Here is a 25,789-nt window from a genome sequence, read left to right on the forward strand (position 1 = left end):
TGCTGGCTTGGGTATGTATCTAATTTCTGTTTTCATTTTGTGTTTATCTCCTAGGGATCCTGTGTGTCTTGCACGATGTCATTTTACAGTATATGCCCTAAGGGTTCAGAACATCTTGTAAGAAGAAATGTTTACTATTTGTTACTATTCTTCATGTTGGACTATTTCATGTCAACCAAAAACCTAAACAGACATTGTTTGCATTATGCAAACATTATACCCCCACCCCATCCACCTTTGAAAGACATTCAAAAATAAGATCTATTATTTCCTCTTTCCTGTCAAAGGCTCACAGGGTGAAGTTCCGTATAACTCCATCAGTATAAGACAGACTTGGGTAACTAAGTGACTAACACAGTATGTCATCGCATTTTTTTAAATGGAAGAGCTCATTAACACCTTTTTAAAGCTAAATTAATGTCACAATTAAACATGTGAATATAGTGGAAATGCACTGTTGTTCCCCAAAAATAATCTTCCCGAAGATGTACTTAATAGACTGGAAGGAGACACTGTTGTTTACAGTAGCATGGATACCAAGTTGACCGATGATAAGCAGGAAAAGCTTTCCAGAGGATTTTTTAAACACATTGATATCTTCAGACATGCCTCCGTATAAATTACGTTTGAAAGTAAGGCTTAGTGAACGGAATGCAGCTACAAGTAAAAAACAAAGTAGCTAAACATGTTAAATACGCCGAGGTTCTGAATGGCAGTACCAAAGGAGATGCTTTCTTTATTCCTTGTATCAATTTGACACCCTTAGATTAATAGAATTACATTTCGAGTCTGTTTAAGTTTTGCAATGAGCTCAGGCTTTAAGAAAGGCTGGAATATATTTGTCCAAACCCATATTAAGTCTGGGACAATTGTAAGTCAGTTTTTCTAGAGCTACAGCTGAAAAGGTAGTCCAGGTGAAAATTCTTCATACTGTCACTCAGGGTTGCTTGGCACCCTCAAGCAAAACAGTTTATAACCTAAATGTAAGATATTTTTGATATGTAAGAATTCTGTCCACTGTGTCTGTGGTACCACAGGCTTTATTATCTAGTACATTAAAAAGCTTAGCCCACTGTGTTCTGGAATTCCCTGCACAGTAAAGACAGAAAAAGGCTAAAGAATTAAATATGGCATCCTAAGTCACAAACCCTCCTACCTGTAACCGTTCATGTTGCTTGATGCATTCGTTTTTCAAGGCTCCATAGTCTCAGCAAAATGATGTCAACAGCACACAAGTAAAAACTCACATTGTTGTCCTAATATAGGACATGTGAAGCAATATATTTAACCTACCTGAGTAAAAATGGATTATACACTGGTGACCAACATAAATAAACTGTTTTTCGGGTGCTGTTATCAAGGTATATCCGGTATACAGAAACAATCGGATATCTGATTTACAGTCTATAAAATCCATTCAAGAATAGTTTTTTATGTTGTTACTTCTATTTTTTGGACCACAAATGGCTAACGTTGTTGGTAAAGTTAATGAGCCATGGAGAGTTAACAAGAGGTGTCACAGCAAACAGTTGCTTATTTTACTGATATTAAGAAGATTACATAATTGAAATAGGAGTACTACGTTTTTAAAGTAATTTTTGTTTTTAAATTCCAGAGTATTTTCAGCACAAAATGCTTCCGCAGAACCACTGTAATGGATAGTGACTATTCTCTGCTTGGATGCTCTAGGTACTGCAATGCAACAGTTAAGGTAAATAATGACATTTAAATAAAAAATCTACATACAGACTGGATTTCTTCCTCTAACTCCTCACTGTCTGTTATCCAGTCCTAAATCTATTCTCATTTTTCTCTTTTATTTTACCCAAATATCTTTTTGAGTGTTTTATGCAGTCCCTATTATCTTGTGTTAAAACATCAAGCTGTGGTCACTGATGCATAAATGTGTTTGCACTTCCACCATAAGGCTGCCCAATCCCCCCCCCCACCACAGACGTGTGTAATACAGCCAGAAACATACATTACTGACAAAGCCATACTTTTTCTACTTTTCCCAATAGTTTTGCACTAATATTACTTACTTTGAAAATGAAAAGCAGGCTTGAAGCCCATCATTATGGAAGCCCTTGTCCAAAAACATGAAAGCTGGAAATACTAATATAAAAACATAATTATAGTCAGCCAGTGTCGTTTTCATTGCAGGTACCCCAATGTTGTAAAGGTTTCTATGGTCCGGACTGCATTCCATGCCCAGGAGGTTTCATCAACCCATGCTCTGGCAATGGAGAGGTATGTACCTTATCTTCTCTATTTTAAGTTCATTTTAGTAGGTCCCTCTTAACCTTTTGTTTCTTTGAGTCCAACATAACAACTTGTTCTGTTCTGTTGCCTTGTATTGTGCTGTAGAATATGATGGCGCTGTATAAGTCAATAATTAGTTATAGTAATTATACAAAACCAAGTTGTTACCATGACTGTTGTTGCCATATTTTATAGGTGATTCCTTAATTATATTTCCTCAACTTTAATAATCCAGAAGGTGCTTCCTTTATTTATCCATGCAATGTGATGTGCACATGTGCTTGCATTTTCCCTATAATCCCAAACCCAACATGCTGTTCAATTTGGAAAGGATATCTATTGATGCATTTGCTTACGAAGATGTTACATTCAGCAGAGTAGGTGGAACAGCTTTCCTCTCATGGTTTATTCCTATAAAACACAAATTTAAAAGGGTTAAATTACACTTATGGAGGGCCAGTAGGCTCTGAAGTTCTGTTACAATAGGGGAGAATGTAAGCTTGCGAGCAGGGCTCTCTCCACCTAATGTATCGGTTTGTCTGTCAATTCTCGTCTTGTCATAGCCCTTGAATATATGTATTGTATTAAGCGCTGCGTAAATTGTTGGCACTATATAAATAAAACATAATAATAATAATGGAAATCAACAATTAAAACTGACAAGAACATTGACACACGTTAAGGTACAGATGAAGAAGACCCTGTTCTCATGGACTTATGTAAGTCTATGATTAAGTAAACGTTTCACAGTACTAAAACTATGTTTCCAATGTTTCACTTAGTTACAAACATTTGAAACTTAACAGAGCAGGTGGAACAGCAGAGTAGATGAATATATGTCTAAAATGCCCCTAGAAACTAAGATTACATTTGGTGTTAAAATACTTTAATGATTGGTGTTTTTTCGTTGGGGGGTCAACTATAATTACTATGTAATATTTGTGATACTTAAACTATACAATCAGACACAATCCTCAAAAGTAGCAAATCTAGTCTAGAAAGTACTTATTGATATTGTAGCCTTATTTGTAAAGATGTCCAGATATTATTATTACTGGACTGTCGGGATACAAATGTCATACAAATGCATACGTGTTTAGTGACGTGCTGCTGTTGTGATTTTCCCAGTGCATGGACAGCATTACTGGGAATGGTACTTGTGTTTGTGAAGCCGCGTTCAGTGGATCAGACTGTAGACGTTGTTTTGAAAGTAACAAATATGGAATCCGATGTGACAAAAGTAAGTAACAATGGTGTTTTGGTTTCAGTTACACTTTGTCTTTTGTGTTTTCCTTCTTACAACTGAGTGGTAAATGTATCGGCACTAAGATTACTAATTTACGTAATTCATCTGCTTTCTTAAATATTAAAGGTGACTACAGCCCTATTTTCCTATTAAATGTATTCTCGCGTGAGAGCTGGATTAACACTCCTTGGGGCCCAAGTCAAATTACCCATCTGGAATGCATGTGCATCAGAAAAAGTAAAAACAACAGACTAGACTGTTCATTTAAGACTAATGCATTAGTACAATTTAACAAAGTGTGATCATATACATTATGCAGTTACCTAAATATGGATATAAATGCTGCATGAAAGTAATCTAGAAAATTGATGTCCTGGCCTTAGCCATGCCACCATAAAGCAAGAATCCCTATGGCCAATGGAGCTGCTGGAATGTATATCTTAATGTCTATATTTCTTGGAACTAGAATGTCCCTGTGTCCATGGAAGATGTAATAACCATGTAGACAGTGATGGGAGCTGCCTACCTGATTCTTGCCTGAATGGATATGCTGGGAAATTTTGTGACAAGAAGACAACTCCATGTGGTCCTTTGTTTACTTTCTGCCACGCACATGCAGACTGCGAATTTAGCAATGGGACTCCAAGGTACTTTTCCACCCAAACGGCATTTATCTGTAACTGTGAACTGGCTCCATGTACTACTTTCTCTGGTTCTGCTTATGATCCCACGTATATAGGGGGTGCTTATGATGAAATAAGTAATGCTCCAAATAGTTAAATATAGCTGTGAATTTGTTTTGCAGAATATGTGATGTTTCTGCTCTTCTAAATTCATCTAGTGCATGTGCATCTGTTTTGCATGTGTTTACCGTTAATCCATAGAAATTATACATTGCCTTATGTAGAAAAGCAGAAGAAGAACAAGACAATGTTGTATGGGGAAGCATGAAGTGAAGGCATGAAGGAGCCAGGATTAGCATGTCAGTTGACCTTCTGGCCCCGTGGAAGTTATGGCCTTAATAAGCATCATACATGAATTTACAAATGTTTATCTTCCAGCTGTGTTTGCAAGCCTGGGTATGAAGGAGATGGAACATTTTGCAAAGAATCAAATCCCTGCTCTACTTCAAGCGGGCAGGTGTGCAATGTTAATGTAAGTATACCAAGCTACAGCACGGAAAGGTTCTTATTACAGCTACACTCCACCTGTATAACTTGGAAACGTATTGCTGCATCAGTGTGTAATCTCAATTTACCTACGAGTGTAGCATCACTGATGTTGTTCAGCTAATATTCATGCAGAAAAACTAGGTCATCACCCTGAAGTGACCCAGATGAAAAGGATTCAATAATTTATTATATTTGTATGATTACAAATATTGTTTCTACAAGACGTTTCACAATCTATATATTTGGTGACACACATTCACACCATTAAAGAAAATTGAGTAATTTCAGCCAAAAGCTCAGACCTGCTAAAGCATTTACAATCTCCCATAAGCAATTCTCCTGTTTTTGCCTTCGTTAAGCCTTTGTAAATTCAAAGGTTCATTCCTTGTCAAACCTTTACATTTGACTTTTGTTGTATTATAACAGGCTGAATGCATTCAGACGGGCCCGGCACAGCACAAGTGTGTGTGTCGCACTGGATGGACAGGAGATGGACTGGACTGCTCAGAGATCAATAATTGTCTCCAAGCCCATGGAGGCTGCCATGAAAATGCTTCCTGTGTATATATTGGCCCAGGCCAGGTAAAAAATAAGAAAATATAAAAAAGAACAACAAAAGAACTCAGTTTAATTACTGCTAATTTTAATATGATTAGGTGCTGTGAAGAAACTTAAGCTAGGGCAGTACTGGTAACTAATACCTATTATGTCAATAATATTATTGTGGTTGCAAGATGGTGGAAATTCTTCCAAGTGAGCACTGGTGATATTTGTGAACTATCTATTACTGTCTATTTCATAGAGCGACTGTGAGTGCAACAAAGGATTCAGAGGAAATGGTGTTGAATGTGAACCAATAAATGCATGCCTGGAGGAGAAAAATAAGTGTCATTTCTTGGTAAGTTTCAGTTTTAGAACTTTTAACATGTTTAATGGAGGTTTCTAATTTATCATATCATTATATGTTCATTTGTTACATGTCTTGACACCCACAATATATAAAACTATCCCAATATAAAAAAATATATATATATAAACAATACTGGAGATAAAGTCCTAGACATTTGAAGGTAGAAAATACAGCTCACCAGTCATGTTACTAACGTTCTTATACGGTGTCTGTTATACCAGCCCAGGAGTTGTGTTCAGAAACAAAAGTAGTCCAGATACAGTGTAGTCATACACACCCCTTATCAATACACTACACGTCATAACGGCAATCATATATAAAAAGCACCTTTGAGACAACAAGGCAATTGTCATAGGAACCGATGCAATGTTCCTGCAGCGTTGGGATGTATTACAGGTGGCACATTGACTGAGCTATAACAACAGTGCTGCAATCTTGAACGGTAAAAAACCCATTCAATAGATGCAAAAATGGTGTTAAGATGATTGTTATCAAGTTTGGCGTTTCAAGTATCCCGAGTTGCGTTGAACTACACTCTGTTGAGCTGCTGTCAAGCACTGTTGAGCCTTTACAGCCGTTGAGGTGGCTGTCAAATTTGCCAGCCAAGTTACTCAGTCTGTTAGATTTCCAGAGGGCTTTTAGTTTTGTCTCGCCTTCCCTTTTGTGGAGTTTGCTTATGTAGCAACCGAGGGCAAAACGAAACTCAACTATTTGTGAATGAGCAATCTCACTGTGCTCTCCAAAAGAGTTAGGAGTTAATGCAGATTGAAACGGTGTGAATTGTTGTTATAATAGGCGTTATACATTTGCAAAGACTCCAACAGCAATCGTGGAGCTATTATAATAAAACGTATTTCAATAATTCTTTGTAAAAAAAAAACCTCTAGGATTGCACAACATTCAACAACATGTTTAATTCTAGGCAAGTTGTCAGAAAATGCCATCAGGATTTTGGGAGTGTGTATGTCGAGAAGGCTATGAAGGTGACGGTACTACATGTTTTGGAAGTGTAGCAGATGTAAGTTTCAACTACATGGTCAAAGTATACTATTCTACACGTGACAAACACATGTTAAGAGCGACCCAACTGCGTTCTTTTCTCAGTATCGTTACTGGTGTTTTTAAAACAAATAACTTTTTTTTAGGTGATTTCATCCCTTCCACAAGCTTCTGAATTCTGGAAACAGATTCAAGTAAGTAAAAACTGATTAATGGTACAGGCTTCCAATTGTACCTTAGAGATGTCTGATGTGACATAAGTTTGAAGAAAATGATTTTTGTCTTGGGCCTGATATCCTGGAAGGTGTCTACACGATGGCTGGCGCCTACAGGAGATCCTGGCTACCACACAGCTGAGAGTAAGGGGTTAATATAGCAGTTTGGCAGTGCGTCCACCTAGTAGTACTCCTGAGTATTATACTAGGACATATACATCACACAGGACACAAGAATCACAGACACTATAATATAAAGTTCTCTTCAAAAATGTAGCCTGTACGTATGTTTAAAACAGTATGAACATTTCAATAACATTGAGGTACACAGCAAATCAACAACTATATCTAAATCAACCCCCCATCTGAATCACCTCCCCAGATATTGGGAAGCCACCTGGGGTAATGGTGAGGCCCTTGGTGGAGGTCGTGCTTGAGTACCTTCCTTTGACTGAGCCATCTGTTGTAGTCTGGAAGCTTTGGATCTCACAGGCTGGCTTTATCACTCCTCAGAATGCCGGCTCCTTTCGCTGTCTGTTGGATTTAAACAGCAATCCATGTTGCATGTGTTGGTGTTTACAGATTAAAAATAAGAAACTTCTATGTATTCCCAATCCACCATATATTTATACCAGTGGGAGTAGTCATCTTCTTGCTTTTGGGATTTTCATGTTAATTTTACCCTAAATTACTCTGGCTCTTTTGTTACATTGAATTGTTGTTCATTGGTTCTGGCAACCTTTGTAAAGGTGGAAGGAGAAGGGTAGAGGACGTCAGAATGGGAAATTATTGTACAAATGGAAAGTTTGGGCTCTAGGTAGTTTGAATAATAGCTATGCGAAAAGCACTTCTTCTTCTAGGTTTTTATGAGTGATAATTTATTATAATTATACTCTTTAGAATGTAATCTTGTATTTTTGTAATAATCTGCTTTAGCATCTTCACATTATAAAACCATTAAAGTAAAAAATGAAAAATATGGGACATCTGTTGATTTTTATCAATCATTTTGTATCACCGTATTGTAATCTAATAGGATTAACACAGAGTCTTACCTTTGCATATCTGAAGTGCTTCCATTTTATGTTCAGTGTTGTATGGTGTTGTTTAATAGGTGTATATAGGTGATTCCCAAAAACTGCTTTGTGGTAAACAAATAATAATATAGAGAATTGTTGTCTCTTTTTCCTGTACAGGACCCATCCATATTATCAATGCTTACTCAATCAGCTAACGTCACTGTGCTAGTGCCATCCGTGCAAGCTTTCGATAATATGAATCAGCAGGACAAAGCCTACTGGACGGCGAAAGAAAATGCACCAGCATTGCTAAAGTAACTATCAATGCCCATTATTTTTATACTGACCGTAGTCTGCGTATGGAAATCATAGTCTGTATCCATCTGCACTATTGTTTCTCCTATGTCACACTTGCATTCGCTAAAACATTTTAGACGAGACACAGAAAATCCATGTAACCATTTTTGTCATTAATTTTACGTGCAGGTACCATATAATATCTGGTGTCTATCGCGTCCAGGACTTAAAGAATTTATCTACATCTGACTTGCTGGCTACCTCTCTACGTAGTAATTACTTGCAGCTTTCCAATGAAAATGGGGTAAATCAGAGCATTTTTTTCAAATGCAATTTAATGCCATATTTATAAGCATTAGTATGATAACAATGAGTTATTAACCACTGAAGTTCATCAAGAAGTGTTACTCCTCCATTTATAAAAGTGGAGTGCTGGCAAGCAGGGGTGTAGTTGTTCCTTGGGCTGCTTCAGTTTAAAGATTTTGGGCCACTGTCAAAATTACCTTGTTGTGTTTTACATATAGCCACTGGGGTTTCTGGTATAACGCAGGTTCTATGCAAAATCTACAGTTTGACTTGATCCTTATTGACTCTTTTATGGATCCATTATGGATCTTCTTGATGAATGTGTACACTAAGTCTGTTGTTTAACACATAGGTTGTGGACTACTTTTGCCCCCAGGCTAAATGTTGCCACCCCCTGCTGTATAATAAAATATTATAATATCCCAATGACATTGTATAAACTAAGAAAACAATATCACTGTGGTTTGCTGTCCAGATTATTGGACATCATATTAGATTCAGGATTATTTCATTGTATTCGCCCAGCTAGTATTGAAATGCAGTTTCTGCCACTCCAAACCAGCCATTTAATGCTATAACATTTATTTGCCCCAGTCTGACCAATATAATACATTTTCTGTTGCAGAGTATCTCTATTGGAGGAGCAAACTTTGTCGTTGGAGATGTGGTTGCTAAAAATGGGGTTGTGCATCTTATTGACAAGGTGTGTCTTATAATGCAAACTTGGTTTACTCACATAATTGATAACAATATCCTTTTTTGACAGTGAGGTTTAGATCACTGGAGATGTCCTGTTTGTAGTTTTCCTATTTGAAACTTTGCCAAATTAATAATTTAACAAATGAACTGCATTGGTACAGGTTTGATCATACTTAAGCGAGGTACTGGTTAACAGAGCAAATATGTTACTGCCATGCCAGAGGCAAGAAAAGGCAGGCAACAAGCATTAACGGGACATTTATGTTTAATATCCAATGTGCAGATGTTGCCAGCAAAACGAATTCTTAGTAATGTACTATTTGCAGGTATTGACACCTCTCCCTCTTATGGCTTCATCGATACCAGACCTTATGGCTAGATTAGACCAGATGCCTGATTATTCCATTTTTCGGAGTTATGTTAATGTAAGTATTGCTTTCTATGAGTTTCTTTACCGTTCACACAAAAAATCTGAAACGCCTTCCAAAACATGCACATTTTCATGTTAATTAATTAAATACAATTACACTTTAATCATTCCTGGCTTTTTTTTCTCTTTAGGAATACAAACTGGCAGAAGAGATTGAAGCTGCTGATTCGTACACAGTATTTGCACCTAATAACCATGCAATTAACGAGTATATTCGCAGCAAAAGTCCAGCAACTATGGTATATATGTTTTTTCACCAGTTTTCCTCCATGATTTCTCTGTGGTCATAAAAAGAATGCCCCATCTGTTAACACTAATTGATAGATATTAACAGAATGTTTCGATTATTGATGACCATATTAACATACTTTTCAAAATCCACCTTTAAAAAGCCTTGATCAAGTGTCCCTTGAAGCTTGACTCTGTGGGTGTTCCTGACAGGCAGGACAGGTCAGCAGCCTTAATTTTTCTTCTCAGGAAACCCATAAATTCATACTAGCCCAGCCTTAGATGCCTTGAAGAACATAGTTTCCAGAATGCCCATCTGTCCTATGGAAAAGGATACATTGCAAATAATATCAGTAATAGTAATAAAAATGCTAAATTAGTTATTATTGAATTATTCAGTTTATATGTTTTAGAGTTATAAAATGTGCCAGATAATATGGACAAACATGGTAAAATAAAAACAGGGGGAAAAAACACCGGCTTTATTGCTTGTTATTGATTTAGGATGAAGACACAATGCGATATCACATCATACTTGGTCAGCAACTTCTGAAGAATGATCTCCATAATGGCATGCATCGTGAAACAATGCTGGGATTCTCATTCCAAGTTGGGTTTTTGACTCAGAACGACCAGGTGATGGAAACCAGAGAAATGGATGTTACACTATCTTCTATGATCATTGCCAGAATTGTTTCATCAAAAAATGACTGGATGGCTTCAGAACTGGAATTTTCAGAAAAATGAATAATGTTTACAAATTAAAATAAACCCCCTTTAGATCAGCTCAACGTGTTATAAAGAGGGGGCAAGAGAAGGCAGATAACTTCAATGCAGAAAATTAATTAGATAAGCTAGTGTTCCTACCTTTTGCTACAAACTGCAGCTTCTTTGAGATAAAACTGTCCCCTACTTTTAAACGAAATATCTTCAAAAAACAGTGACTGAAAAACAAAGCATGCCAGCCATAGGTTTAATAAATGTTTGAAGTATTTCAAAAGCTGTAGGTGCAGCATGTAATCAGGAAAATAAAATGTTAATATTTCCTGTTAAACCCATCATTTTATATTTTTACGTTTTCATTCTGTCTTTAGGTGTACGTTAATGATGCGCTGGTAAATTATGCTGAAGTAGCAACCAACAAGGGTGTTATTCATGGAGTTGGGAAGGTTTTGGAAATCCAAAAGAACAGATGTGACTCTAATGACACTACTATTTCTATGGTAACCTTGTTTTATTGTATTGTTTAGCAAAATTCTTTATCATGAGTAATTTGAAGAGTATTTGGATATGGGAGTAGTGATATGTAGAAGGGACCGAGTTGTTAATGGCTCTAGATTTCAAGGTAATAAAGTAGCGTTATAAAAGTAACATTGTGTTGTTTTGTTTGTTTTTTAAAGAGCGCCTGTTCTAATTGTAAATCCACACCAATCTGTCCGGTAAACACTCAACCAGTGGTAAGTCTGAACTACAGCTGTAGTTTACAGTATTCTAAAATATTTTTGTCCTTAACCTGTTGTGGTTTTTGCAGTTGTATAAAAAATGTGTGCTAAAAATTGTACCCATGTGCGTGTATGCATTCTGCTATCCATCGAGTCCCATCAGGACTGCCTTAGATCAGGCCTAGCAGACTTCATTCTCTCTCTCTCATACTAAAAAGACCTCCAGTTGGCTTCTAATAAAAAAATGTAACGGCGTTTATCGCCACTTTTATCAGTAATCAGCCCAAAAAAACTTTTCTTTTTTTAAATCTGAGAATTTTTGAGGCCTTAGACGTTTAGCAGATTTAGTAGTAGGTCGGTAGCATACCTAATATTCAGCTTACAAAAGGTAATGCGCACCTCCTCATATTTGCCCATAATCACTGAAACAAAATAAAAATATATGCAGATATATCACCAGATATTTACCAGATAAGTTTATTTATTTTTGGGTATTTTTCTTTAGGTGCTCTAGTTGCGTACAAAACTGTGAACATATTTCTCCCCCTTAATAATGTTTTTATTTATATATATTTGTGCAGATGAGTGCAAAAAAGGCCTGCATATATACCGAATATACTGCATTAAAAAGATACATCTATGTTGGGTGTCAGGTGAAATGTTCCAAGACACTAATTGTAAGTATTTTCTCATTTTTTATTTATGTTCTGATATTTGGGTATATTTATGCTCTTTACTTGTATGAAACGCTAGTTGTTGGAGATTAATTGATTTTAAGATGTTATATTATTATGTTACGCATTGTAATCCATAACATTATTGTTTTAGAAAACAGATATACACAAACATATGATACTCCGACTAGGCAGTAATGCGTAATTTAACATAAATACAGTACTTTATTTCATCAAGTTAGGAAAAGATATTGGCAGTAATTATGTTAAAAATAATCTGTTGAGCAAAATATTGGAGCGCTAACTAAATGTTAAAGTAAAAAAAACATATATGCTGGGACAATTTGTCTCTATTTTTTATATTTATATTACCACGTATTTAAGCAGTCATAGATAAAAGATGTGTATGGTCTCTTTCCTACATGCAGATGTAGTGTATATAGACATGTAGGAATATCTCTTTCTATCAGAAATGCTACTTAATATTTTCATATACAAGTTGCACCAATGTAGCTAAAGACTAGAGTATCCTTACATTCGTTTGTTAATAAATGTATTTACAGACCAGAGACTGTTGCCCAGGCTTTTTTGGCCAGCAATGCCTAACTTGTCCAGGCAAACCCGGCAGTCCGTGTTTTGGGAACGGCATTTGCATGGATGGTATTAACAGCACTGGGGTATGTCAGTGTGAGGAAGGATATAACGGAACTGCGTGTGAAACGTGTATCAAGGGAAAATATGGAACCCGCTGTAGTCAAGGTACCATCTAGTCATCAATTTTTAATAATTTATTTGTGTACAAGGACCATATTTTCTACAGGACAACATATAGCAGACACACAACACCAAAAACAAGATGCTAGAGGTTACTTGTGCATTTACTTCTGTGGAGGGTCCAATAGAGAGAAGGAAACCTATCGCTGTAGTCTTTGTTGTGTTTAAAGATATAGCAGACACCCAGGTCTTGCCCACTTTCATGCCTTTGTAGAAGTCTCTCTTGCCACCTCTCTTGCACAGTGTTGTGGTCTACCAAATAACAGCTGGAGGATTGTAAGGTCCTCTTCCACCTAGTCTGCTGAATTGAGTTATTTCTTTATGAAATGCAGTCTTGTGAACATCATTCATAGTCTATTGTTAAATGACCAAAACTGCTTTAATCAGATAGGGTTCCGCATCATTCATCATTTTTCATGGAATGTTTGGCATGTGACACAAAATCTGAAGAAAGTTCTACTTTGCTTTTATGAGATTGAACTTTCGAATGAACGAATACATTGAGAAATCTGCTAAGGTTTATTCAGTTATTAGTTTTCCCGTTGCATTGTGCTCCTGGCTATACAACACAGTAGGTTAATGTCTGGTTGGCTGTTGAGCCCTTACCTATTTGTAGAACCTTGTGATCATGTGGGCATATGTGATTTCTCTCCATATGATACATGTACCTTACAGTGACTAGTACAGCATTACTTCCATTCACTAAGATGTGCACATGTTAAGATGGTTAAAGTCTTTACGCTAAAAGAAATATTTGTTTGCAGAATGTACCTGTGTCAACGGAAAATGTAGTGATGGAATCAATGGCGATGGAACCTGTGACTGTGATGTTGGCTGGAAGGGGGTTAACTGTGACACTGGTAAGTGTATTGTCATCTTAACAAAAAGTGTTGAGATGTTCCAAAAAGGTGCTTCTGCAACACTCAAAAGCCTCATGTTAATTATTATTATTTTGTTTGACTTCTTTCTTGTTGTGGAGGACTTTAAGAGTGAGCCGTGGCAGTTCATGCTACTTCTGAACAAAAAGTGTGTTGCTCTTTGTAGGGATATATTCGTACACTTTCTTATAAAGGTCTGACATTCATGTTCATCTTAGCAAAGTACATCTAACATATAACTCAGCTAGTGTATAGCTCAACAAGCTGAGTCTGAGGTCTGACTCTGCGGTGGCTCATGGACCCTTTAACCATAAGTGAAGTCTTGGAATTTAAATTCCTACCACAAACTCCAACTTTTGTGAATACATTCCTCTGATATGGGCTATTCTTACTCACATGTAACACCTGTTGGCTTAAATGTATTCCTTTTTTAAATAATAAACCAAATTAAAAGTGTGTAAATACATTTTTGTTTTATTCACCCTTGGAACTTTTCCCCAATCTTATTTTATGTATCCTCTTTTTTAGATTTATATCATAACTTTTTCTCTGTTTAGTAAATCTCACCATAGTCTGCAGGAATCATGTTTGTTTTGGTGTATGTTCATTGAATGCTGTAATAAAATATAATATTTCTTTTTTCAATGTAACTTTTCAGTGATAAAAGATGATAAATGCAATAAGACCTGCCATTCAAGTGCTAAGTAAGTAATGGTAACTGCTTGTCAAATACACATTTAGGGGCTAGATCCAGGGAAGGGCTGGCCAGATTCATCCGAGGGAGGAGGGGATTTCAGCCAAGTGGCACACTAATAAAGCATCCCGAAGCAAAGTTTAAGGACAACATGGCCAATGTCTCATCCAAAACACATTAATTGAAATGGAATGCCTAGAATTCTTCTAAAAATATAATTTTGTCCTTGTTGCTCTAGACAACACTGTAGTTATATGCAGAACAAGTAAAACACATAATGGCTCTTAATGACTCTTAAGGCATTATCCCAGAGTCTTTAAACCAGAGTGGCCCAAGCAGCCAGACCACCTCTCCACCTTGACAGCCCTCTCCTGGCTAGATGAACTAAAGGCTTTGATGTCTTTTAAGAGGTAAAACACCTCATCATTTACATAAACCTAGCGATTCAAATGTATGCCCCAAATACTCATCCAACTGAATAAACCTATATCTTCTATATAGCATACCTCCCCATTCCTCATAAAGATCCCTCAGTCCTTCTTTCTTCTCCCAATGCCCCTCTTTTTTAGGAGCTCAGAATATTTAGTGGGCCTGAGTGTAATAACAGAAATGTATAAACCAAGAGTTATGGATACTTGTGGAAAAATGTGTTACTTTATAAAAATATGTTTTGCTGTTGTTTTCCTTAGCTGTCTTGTTAAGGAGGATGGCACTGGGTACTGCCAATGTGCTGCAGGCTTTAAAGGAAATGGCACATTCTGCTCAGGTAGGTCATTTTTATTTTGATTCAAACATAGTGAAATAGTGTCTTTTAATCATACACTGAATAGAAATTGTGAGTGATATGAAATGTGCAGGTTTTTCTATGTGAGCACACATTCTCTGGTAATAATTATTTTAACTTTATACTATATGACCAATTATAAAAAAGGGTTGCAGTCACTTCTGCTGTTTCTACCGTAGATGATGACCATGCTGCAACCTTAATGTCCCACTGGTGGTCTACAGTTGTAATATGTGTATGGATATTTATAAGTAATAAATGCATATAGACTGTGTGTGCTGTAGTGTATTTGGGGCATTTATAAAATTTGTGGTTTATGTAGAGACCTGGTTTGCATTTTCTAGTTAATTGCTATAGCTACTATGAACTCAAGCCCAAAATGTTGTATTAATCAAGTCCTCTGCAGACCAGATTGGCTAAATTATTGATTGTGATCACATTCTATGTTTTTAAGTTTCTAAGAAAACAATAATCTATTTTGTTTCAGCTATCGATGCATGTGAGACAAGTAACGGTGGCTGCTCTGTGGATGCAGAGTGTCGAAGAACCAAGCCGGGAAGTAGAATGTGCATTTGTAAAGAAGGGTACACCGGGGATGGCATAGTGTGCCTTGGTAAAGATTTTTTACATATCCAAACAAGCTAATAGAATGCCACATATTAAAAACCCCATGTCATAGTACTGAAATCTTGTAGTTTGAGATGCTATTTGTGGAAATCCGTCAGCTACATCGTAACCTCCAAAACGTGTGATGCCACCTTGAACTTAACATGTTTCTTCTAAAATAAATAAAAAGGGGTAACACTGGAAAAGCAATATTCCGCTTCAGTTGTGTAGCCTCATACAGAACACCGACAGTTGTGTTTAGCGTCTCCTGTTGTACTCTCAGTTTGGGCTTCTGCCGACATTACCTATAGACATGAGTGCATTAATTATTGGAATAATTCTATGCAACAAGTATATAAAGAATTAACGTTTATGGGGGTGGTTGTGTCATACGAGTGGATGATGCGATAAAATAATAATTTAATGCATTAAGTCTGGATGTTCTAGATTGTTATGTACTGATATCGGCAAGACCTAAAATAGCTTGTGGATGATTTGGAGCCTGTAAAAATGAAAGTGATGTGCAAATAGGCATAGTTATTCAAGTATAAAGTTTCACATATATTTGTCTCTTTAGAGATTGATCCTTGCATGAAAAATAACGGTGGATGTGATAAAAATGCAGAATGCACAAAAACTGGGCCAAATAAGGTAAAATATACCTCATAATGACAATTTTATGTAAACTGTGACATTAAAAATGAACATAATACCTCATTTTCTCATTCTTCCTTTGGTTTTTACTTTTGTAGTTAGCCTGTAACTGTTTGCAAGGATATTCAGGAGATGGTAAAACATGCACGTCCATTAATCCATGTCTGACAGTAAGTCAAATGCATTATTTCATTAAATATCATATTACTTAAGATTTACTAAATTATGTATATATTGTATATATATATATATCCTTGGCATACAGTTGACTAATAAGGTACATTATTTATTATTTGTCAGAAAAATGGAGGCTGCAGTGACTTTGCCACATGCACCCATACTGGACCAGCACAAAAAATCTGTAGATGCAAATCCAAATACATTGGCGATGGCATTACCTGCAATGGAAACATCTACGAGGTAACACACGTTAATAATATACACCCAGGGCTATATATGTTTTTAAGTGTTAAACTTCTTTACAGTTTTTTCTGCATGTCTCACTTTATTCTCTACAATATTTACACATCAACTTTGCGTTCATAAATGATCTTTTTTTTCATATTTCCAATTCCATAACAGAGGTCTGTCGATGACTTATGTGGTTAATAATCACAATATATAAAGATAGGTATCTATCATTATCCATTCCAATATTTGTAATCAGCAATACCGGATTTGCTCGATTATAAGACGACCCTGATTATAAGACGACCCCCCAAATCTTAATATTAATTTAGGAAAAAAAGAAAAAGCCTGAATATAAGACGACCCTATAGGAAAAAAGTTTTACCAGTAAATGTTAATTCATGTAAACTATTTTTTTTAGTAAAAGCTATGATTGAGAAAAATATTTTGGTTTTATTTCCTTCTATTTTCCAACCTGCCCCCCAGTTATGCACATCTGCCCCAGAAAGGCCTTATACCCCCTATATGCCACTGTGCCCCATGATATGCCTTTTAACCCTCTAAATGCCACTGTGCCCCATGATATGCCTTTTAACCCTATATGCCACTCTGGTTAAAAGGCATATTATGGGGAAGAGTGACATATAGGGAGGTTTAAGGCATTTCAGGAGGCAGAGTGGTGTATAGAGGTTTAAAAAGGCATTTCTGGAGGCAGAATGGCATTAAGGGGGTTAAAAGGCATTTCACAGAGCACCCTGCCTCCAGAAATGCCTTATGCCCCCCCATTTAACACTCCTCCCCCCGCCCCACTTACCTGTACTTCTGAGTCTCCTGTCATGTAGCTGGGGCAGCATGTAGACTCACGCTGCAGCCGGAAGGAGGCGTGGCTAGCAGCGGGGGTTGTCTGCGTGCATCGCGCAGACATTCCCCGGCTGTCAGAGATCAGAGTTCCCCGCGCGGTGTCGGTGTCGGTGCCGCACCGGTGAACTCTGATCTGATCTTTGACAGCCGGGGAATGTCTGCGCGATACACGCAGACAACCCCCGCTGCTAGCCACGCCTCCTTCCGGCTGCAGCGTGAGTCTACACGCTGCCCCAGCTACATGACAGCTGCACACCGGGGACTCTGAAGTACCGGTAAGTGGGGCGGGGGGGGGGGGGAGACAGGAGGATCCAGGTCCCCTGCAGCTGCGGGGGATCTGGATCTTAGTCATCTCATAGTCAGACTTTGAGGTCTGATTATAAGACGACCCCGATTATAAGACGAGGGGTATTTTTCAGAGCATTTGCTCTGAAAAAACCTCGTCTTATAATCGAGCAAATACGGTATATTTATATTTTTAGAAATGTATTGCTTACCTTTTCCTTAGGTAATTTTTCTACTTTTTTTTTTCTTTCTATTTTTAGGAAATGCGGAAGAACCCAGAAATGTCAGAATTTTACTTCCTTTTACAGGTAAGGCAAAGGGGGTACTGATTTGTATTCTTCTCAGAATGACTAAATGTATGCGGTGTGTGAAATAATAATGTAGCATGGGCTGGCAGCTACAGGATTTTGGGAGCTATTTCAGTAAATGTGCCTTAGGCATAAACCTTTTCCATGACATATGTTTGCAGGTACAAGTACTTTGGCATTGCCTGTAACATATCACTCATTGGAGTCAGTGGCGTATTCGGGTCCCAGGTCCAAAGTAGATCAGCCTCTCTGCAGCATAACAGGGAGCCAATGGTCCTACTGGGCACTCAGGCTCCGTGCTGCAAAAGTGCTCAATGAGCCGGTTAAAAGTCAGTTCAGTGATCTCGCCAAACAGCCCGTTAACACAATCACGATTAGTTTATTTCTGCCCAATCCCATGTCTTATTAAAATGCAAAACACTGCCATATGACGTCATATCCCGGCTCTCAGCAGTGAAGGTGGATCATTTATTAACTGCTGCCTACTAGGATGACCACATTGGTTATGTATGCCGGGACACACGTCATTTTCACATTTTGCTGACCAGCAGAGCTCAGTGTTTCCCTGCAAAGTGCGAGATGTATAAATGCATATAGTGAAACCAATTACGCAGTGCAGGGGGAGCACTTTACCTGTATTGGTCATCAGAATGTAAAATTGATATGCATCCTCGAATACTTTACTAAAGCGTTCACCCTACTGCTCACTTGACAGCAGCTCAGCTGTGTCTACTGGAGCGATAACAGGTTGAGGGTTCATTAACGTCGACGTGCCATTCAAATTGTTCCAAATTGAAAACTTTACCTTGGCTAATCTAGAAGCAGATGTTATGAGTCAGGTAACTTTTTAACTCAACAGTTAACTTGACTTTTAATTAATAAACTTGAGCAGCTTTAGTATATTTAACTTACACGTTATTGCTATTAAAGTGCTTATTTGAATTGGGACACGGTTTCTCAGTTATCTCTCCCAACTTCAGGAGCTGGGATCTACCTAAATACAAAACTATCTTGACATAACTAAACTGCTTTTTTAGAGAAAAGACAGATAAACAGCCAAAAGTTAATATTTCTAAAGATGATGTTTCACCTCAATAATCAAGATTCAATATTCAGTAGGATTTCATGACTTCTTTCCTAAATGTGTAATCTGTCCAATTTAGAAAACCATAACTTGTTGCATTACTTTCCAATTTCTTTTGCAGTCAAACAGCCTTAATGATCTTATCGGACCTGGCCCTTTCACAGTCTTTGTTCCATCGACTGATACTTTGAAAAAAGATCCACGTGTAAGTATGAAATAATGTGTGAAGTGGAATGCAATTCATTCTCGCACTCAATTCAATTCTAATAAGGGCTCTTTCTTGGGTTTGATCTACACTCCAAGTGCTCACAAACAAAAATACTACAGGTATTTAACTAAATATTTGTGGCATTTTAAGAAAATAATATTGCCAGGACATTGGCAAAAAGAAGTAGCAGTAGATTGGACATTAGGTGGAATTGACATAACATTAAGCTACACCCGCTCTTCTGCCATGGTGGTCGCCTAAAAGCCCACCCAACAGCCAGTATCCAACCTCATGCTGATGAGTACCATTAAGTATAAAACAGCTGTCAATGAGTGTTTATATGGCTTCAGCACCTCGGTCCTGAGTATAGTATAGCGTACGTTTGCTCTACGTAGTCCATGTATAGCAGGTCTTCTGGCTTGCCTTGTGGATGTGAATGAGCGTTTAATAATGCCACCTAAAAGTAGCAATTTTGCCCTTTGCTAAAGATGCTGAATGATTTCAATGTTTTCTTACACTTACAAATTATTTTACAGACCAAAGACTGGACAGCAAAAGGAATGATTGATCAAGTCCTCCTGTATCACATCGTACATTGTGCTCAGCTAACTAAAGATGACCTAAAAGCAATGTCAGCTGCAACTTCCCTCCAAGGAGAGCCTCTGAGAATTACATCTTCAGCGGTAACTGCTGCATCAAATATTTATATACTGTATATAGCGTATGTGTATATACATATACTTATACAAAGACATATAAAATAGCGCTGCTTAATTGTATCAGTATGGAAAAAGACATAAACCACATAGCACATGTGTTTGGTTATACTTCTGTGTGTTACATTGCAACAAGCACCAGGAAGTTATGTCATATTCTGTGGCTACGCATCATCTGGCAGTACACACATGTGTAATAGAGTGGCAAGATATGTCCATGCCAGCCATGGTACAGAACTGCACCACCCTGTACCACCCTGCCACCTACCCCATAGTTGGAAATCCACAGAGCCCTAGTCTGGGCCCTCTGGGACATTGACAAAAGGCAGTCACGAAAGGTGCAAATCTAATTTTTATTTAGTTCAAACAAACTGTATCATCTTAACTCAATTAAGTGTGACATGACTTTATACCTCCAGTTTATTAAAATGGTTATTTTGTGATCCCTAAAACAACTTGTTTTGCAGGATTCCTTGATCTTGAATGGTGACGCAAAAGTAGTTTCAGATGGGTTGGTGTTTACAAATGGGATTGTATACACTATAAATAAAGTACTTGCTCCCCAGAAAATGCAATCCTTTAAGAAAAACCAATATGGGAAAGTATTGGTAAGTGTTCCTTTTTATATTCTATAATTCCAAGACCTATGAAGTGCCCTAAGTTAACGAATCTTTTCTGTGAGTGTGCTGTCTAACGTCTCCATTTGTGAGACCCCTGCTCAGCGATTTTCTCAAAAGTCTTGGCACTCTGTCTTTTGTAGTATCTCAGTTTCTTAGGATGGTTACGGTTCTAACTATCCTTGGACAAATTATGCCAGAATTCAGTATTACTACAATAAACATTCTTAAAGATTTAAACAATCCATCCATTTATGAGTGACATCATTATGTGACTTTTACATGTTTCTACTGTTTTCTATAGGACAATTTAACTATGGTCGCAGAAGCCCATGGGTATGGTACCATGATCCAATTAATACAGGTAATAGAACCTTTTTTAGAATTATTATATTTATAAAGGCTTAATTTGATCTCACAAATCAATGCGCCGTAATGGTAACATCTGACTGGCTTACAAAGTCAGCAAACTGGTTGTAGTCCATCAAAAGGTTTAGTAACAAATCATGGACAAGGGGGAATGGGTTGTGCAAAGTCACTGCATGCTGTGGGCCAACCATCTACACAAAGTAGATACAAGATATAAACACACATCATGGACAATGGGAAGATTTTTTCCGGATGGGGACAGTTAGTAAATAAAGTGCTTCGAAAGGCACACGTCCTTACAGTTTTTAAGGCCCTGATTTATGATCTACTAGTTCTTTATAAATGAAAATCTAAAATGTTTTATATCTTTATTATACTGTGTTATTACAGATGTATTACTGCATTTTTATGATATTGATTCCATTGAGTACAATGTTTTCATTATAATATTTTTCTTTTGCAGGACACGGATGTGATGACACTTATTAATGATCCTATCCACAGGCCGGTTACCATATTTTTGCCAACAGATAACACACTAAGAAATCTATCTAAAGAACAGCATGATTTTCTCTTTAACAATGAGAACAAAGACAAACTTGCTCAATACTTAAAGTATCATATCATTAGAGATGAGCAGGTGAGGAAACTAGTCAATGATTCGCTTGGTGTGTAGGGAGAAGCATTTTAGTAATCATCATCTTAATTCGTAGATACATGTGTGGATGTTATTCTCACGTGGAACATTTTATCTTTTTAGATTTCTTCATCTGATCTTGTTAATCGTGAATCAAGAAAAACTCTTCAAGGCTCAGAACTGAGTATAAAATGTGGAGAAAATGACCCAGTGGCAAGTATTTTAAATGACAACACTTACAATAAAGACAGCTATAATGATACCATTTTCACAAAACAATTCCATTCAAGATGCACTAATCAATGATCTTGAAATATGCTTTAGCAGGCACACAAAGGCATAGAAAATGTTTAACTTTAGACCTAATTGCAAACTCATGGGGAAGCTAACAGAGAGAGGACATATCATTTTGTTACCATCAATCAGTGCATTGCCTTGGATTCCCATCTTTTTAATTGTATCCCATGAGCCACGCTGATGATGCCAGGTTGCAATCGTTCACTCCTCTTTGCCACAAGCATCCCAAATACATTGTAACAAATGTAGAGTCCTGGTTAGTCCTTGGGCATAGAGTTGTTTGGGTGAATAACAGGGTTACGTGGTATAATTTATGCTTAAACCACTAGATGTCACTGGTTACACTGGAGCCTACAGTATGTACATGTCCCCATGCAACCAGGAACCCTTTTGTCAATCCACTGCCATTGGGTACAGACAAGAATATTGTTTATTATTGTTTTATTGTTTGGTTTATTTTTTTATAATTTTCAGATGGTCCCTCTCTGTGGGCCAAAGATAAAGAATCAAGATATGTTTAAAACATTTTTTTTACTGTCCTTCCCCCTGTCACCAAAGTAGGTCTATTCATTAAGAAGTTGAGAGGTCGGTCGAGTTAAGAGTTAACCCCTTAACTTGTTAGTGGGACTGAAACTTGAATTTCTAGCCAGCTTACATGCACTTGCAGCTTGGAGAATAAACCCTTCAAGACTGTTGGAGCCGGCCTCCTTAACTTTTTGTTCATGTAAATCCAGATTGTTATGTTATGCACTACTTCTTATGTCCTGTTCTTTGTTCTCTTTAGGGAGACCTGTTACTAGATAACAGAGAGTGTAAGATTGTCCAGCGCCAGCTCCTTTTCGATGGAGGGGTCGCATATGGCATTGACTGTTTGTTGACCCCGTCTAGTGTTGGTGGGCGATGTGACAGTCTGGTTAGTTTTGAGATGATGGTGAGTCCCTATTAATATTTTGTTATCAAACCTAAACTACTTTTTTTTTATTTTGCTAAGTAATCCATCACTACACCAAGTCACTTTCATGTTACATAAAGCTGGTGAAATAAAACACGCTTGTCTTCCTGGGGAGTATCACATTGACAGCCATATTTATTAAGAGGAGCCACTCTGAAGCAAAGCTATAAAACCAGGAATGTTCCATTGGCTTCCATTATGATCACTACACTGATCTTTAAAGCCATTTTTAAATATAAAAGTTTTATTTTGCTATATACTGGTGAATTTGTAAAGTTTTCTACTTTTGGTATCTTAATGTAATAACTATTTATAATAATCATCACCACAATCATCATTTATTATCAATTGCCAAATAGGCACTCAAAATATGTTTCGAAACAGTTGGAATCTGTTACTTACCTGAGTTTCTTTGGGTCTCTTGTCTGAGACTCACACTGACTATTTCCATTGGGGGCAAACATTTTCCCCTTCACCGGCTCTAGTCTACCAGGGAGAGGATGAAGAGAAACCATGGTCTCAACTACATCCCTTTCTAATATTAGACTGCAGTTATTGTTTGTAATTTGCCCTGTATGTAGACAATATCAGGTTCAAAAAATTAGGAATGCTATATCAAAGATCTTTAAATATGTTCAGCTTAATTATTTTGTGGTTAACTTATAATAGTCTGTAATATTGTTTGTCTTTAACAGGGTAATTGTGGAATGTGTTTTAACACTCCGGCCTGTCCTGCAGGAAGTAAACCCAAGGTAAAATAAACTTGCGTTGCAGATAGATGATCCATCTGCTAATATAACCTTTGTACATTTACCGTATATATTTTTTTATGTTTTTCCTGAACATACGCTTTACCATGAAACAATGGTGAGCAATATCCAGCTTAAATAAACAGAATATGTATATAAGCAATTATTACATAGAAGTGTATTCTTAAAAGATATTGTTTCCCAGAGAATTAGTTGGGATCAGTTAAAATATGAACAGTATGTGATAGCATGTCATATACAACAAAAAACGCATCAGAAGCGCCGTTGGTTTGTCAAACTACTTTATTGCACAATCCTTGTATGTTTCGATCATGCAGAACCTTTTCTAAATTATGATTGTGAAAATATCAGGGTTCATTTGGATCATTCCTTTGCTTTTTGTGGATGTGATGGACAAATTAAGACTTGTGAAAAATAATGAAATCAATAGCTTGACTAAATATGTGCACTTTCATCTATTAATGGAAATATACAGGGGTCAAAGGCAAAATGTCCCTATAATTTAACACCTAGAAGAGTCATAGATGGGTGTCGTCATGAATGCACCATGGTTGTGTGGATGACCAAATGCTGCCGTGGATATTATGGACGAGATTGCCAAGGTCTGTACATTGAAATGTTATCTATTTTCTGCTATCTTAGTCAAACTTAAAGCAATTTTCCTTTCATTGCCTTGTTTATCCTTCTTTTTAGCAGTGATGTAAAAAAATGAATTGTCTGATCTCTTACCTTATGAAATTTGATTTTATCAGCCTGCCCAGGTGGTCCAGAAAAGCCTTGTAATAATCATGGGACGTGTGATGATGGATTCACTGGAACTGGGGAGTGTAAATGCTTTGCTGAGTTTAATGGAACAGCATGTGATACTTGTATACCAGGAAGATATGGAGCTGATTGTAGATGTAAGTGTAATGTAAATGAAGCTGATGTATTTAATTATTCCAGTTTGAAAAACCCGGGCTCTAGAAGTGGAAGGGCGTGCTGAAACTAAAAGCAAACTTATCAAACTCTCAGCAAAGAATTGGAGTTTTGGTGGAGGTCTCCTGAGTCAATACTGCCCCAAAACCAATTCATAATACTGTCTTAAATAATTAAATAGTTCATTCTTCACCCTAAGCAAAAATATATATGGGCCTATCTCTCAGACAAGTAGTATAATTATTTATATGTAAAAGATGGAAAGCAATATGTACCTACAAATCCATCACGCCATTTATTTTTGCTGGCATAGTACCAGATTTAAAATACCAGATGAAGCAAAATGGAACTCCAAACATAAAAACCTTTAAAACAGAAGTGTTTAATGAGCTGTGCTACTATCAGAAACTCATTTGGAACCTTACTGTATTTATTCATGTAAGCATACATTTTTATGTAGAATGTTTTTTAAGAAAATAATATAACAGATAGTTTTTACTGTTTTTCATGTTCTACAGCCTGTGACTGCACGGAACATGGCCAATGTGATGAGGGCTATAGAGGAACCGGACAGTGTCTCTGCGAAAGCGGATGGACAGGGAAGCGATGTGAAACTAAATTAGGTCTCTGTTTACAAATATTATTTATATTTTGTGTGTTGAGGGATAGGGGATGATATGAGAGAGCTATAATATAATATATTAAAGGCAAAGGTGGCTCCGGATGGGAACAGGCTTTTTCAGGGAAGGGCAAGTGGTAATATATGGACGGTTGGGGATATTGTGGATTATTGTATTGGACTTTATTGTTGGGTATTTTTTTCTCTCTTTATTTTAATATTAACATTCGTACATATATATTAACTTCATAGATACTCAGAGCGCAATATATTTAATAAGGCCTTTCCTTCTACTTCTGATAGTTTTGCCGCCGGTCTGCACACCTCCTTGTTCAAGTAATGCTGTGTGCAAAGAAAACAACATGTGTGAGTGTAAGCAGTTTTATCAAGGAGATGGACGAACATGTCAAGGTACATTTCCTTTTGCTCCTTTCTTTTGGAAATATCACTT

At 37.0% G+C, this 25,789-nt stretch overlaps 1 protein-coding gene across 1 annotated transcript in view; it reads left to right on the forward strand.

The window, feature by feature from the left end:
* LOC149299733 (stabilin-2-like) overlaps positions 1–25,789 on the forward strand; it is a 55,238-nt gene that overhangs the window by 19,363 nt on the left and 10,086 nt on the right. The window contains exons 20-59 of the mRNA XM_089486028.1: positions 55–117; positions 1,616–1,711; positions 2,164–2,250; positions 3,391–3,502; positions 3,975–4,155; positions 4,570–4,663; positions 5,107–5,262; positions 5,483–5,578; positions 6,513–6,608; positions 6,736–6,783; positions 8,001–8,137; positions 8,310–8,424; positions 9,052–9,129; positions 9,452–9,550; positions 9,687–9,794; positions 10,288–10,419; positions 10,878–11,006; positions 11,184–11,237; positions 11,807–11,902; positions 12,463–12,658; positions 13,438–13,533; positions 14,210–14,255; positions 14,935–15,011; positions 15,517–15,642; positions 16,213–16,286; positions 16,388–16,459; positions 16,590–16,709; positions 18,104–18,151; positions 19,357–19,440; positions 19,980–20,126; positions 20,627–20,767; positions 21,081–21,140; positions 21,609–21,785; positions 21,906–21,995; positions 22,864–23,010; positions 23,727–23,783; positions 24,277–24,403; positions 24,554–24,703; positions 25,238–25,342; positions 25,642–25,749. Of these exons, the coding sequence (XP_089342154.1) occupies positions 55–117; positions 1,616–1,711; positions 2,164–2,250; positions 3,391–3,502; positions 3,975–4,155; positions 4,570–4,663; positions 5,107–5,262; positions 5,483–5,578; positions 6,513–6,608; positions 6,736–6,783; positions 8,001–8,137; positions 8,310–8,424; positions 9,052–9,129; positions 9,452–9,550; positions 9,687–9,794; positions 10,288–10,419; positions 10,878–11,006; positions 11,184–11,237; positions 11,807–11,902; positions 12,463–12,658; positions 13,438–13,533; positions 14,210–14,255; positions 14,935–15,011; positions 15,517–15,642; positions 16,213–16,286; positions 16,388–16,459; positions 16,590–16,709; positions 18,104–18,151; positions 19,357–19,440; positions 19,980–20,126; positions 20,627–20,767; positions 21,081–21,140; positions 21,609–21,785; positions 21,906–21,995; positions 22,864–23,010; positions 23,727–23,783; positions 24,277–24,403; positions 24,554–24,703; positions 25,238–25,342; positions 25,642–25,749 (4,225 nt within the window). The remainder of the gene's footprint in view (positions 1–54; positions 118–1,615; positions 1,712–2,163; positions 2,251–3,390; positions 3,503–3,974; positions 4,156–4,569; positions 4,664–5,106; positions 5,263–5,482; positions 5,579–6,512; positions 6,609–6,735; positions 6,784–8,000; positions 8,138–8,309; positions 8,425–9,051; positions 9,130–9,451; positions 9,551–9,686; positions 9,795–10,287; positions 10,420–10,877; positions 11,007–11,183; positions 11,238–11,806; positions 11,903–12,462; positions 12,659–13,437; positions 13,534–14,209; positions 14,256–14,934; positions 15,012–15,516; positions 15,643–16,212; positions 16,287–16,387; positions 16,460–16,589; positions 16,710–18,103; positions 18,152–19,356; positions 19,441–19,979; positions 20,127–20,626; positions 20,768–21,080; positions 21,141–21,608; positions 21,786–21,905; positions 21,996–22,863; positions 23,011–23,726; positions 23,784–24,276; positions 24,404–24,553; positions 24,704–25,237; positions 25,343–25,641; positions 25,750–25,789) is intronic.

The sequence above is a fragment of the Sceloporus occidentalis genome, unplaced genomic scaffold (assembly GCF_023333645.1).
Source record: "Sceloporus occidentalis isolate IW3139 unplaced genomic scaffold, rSceOcc1.0.p SCAF_28, whole genome shotgun sequence".
NCBI lineage: Eukaryota > Metazoa > Chordata > Lepidosauria > Squamata > Phrynosomatidae > Sceloporus > Sceloporus occidentalis.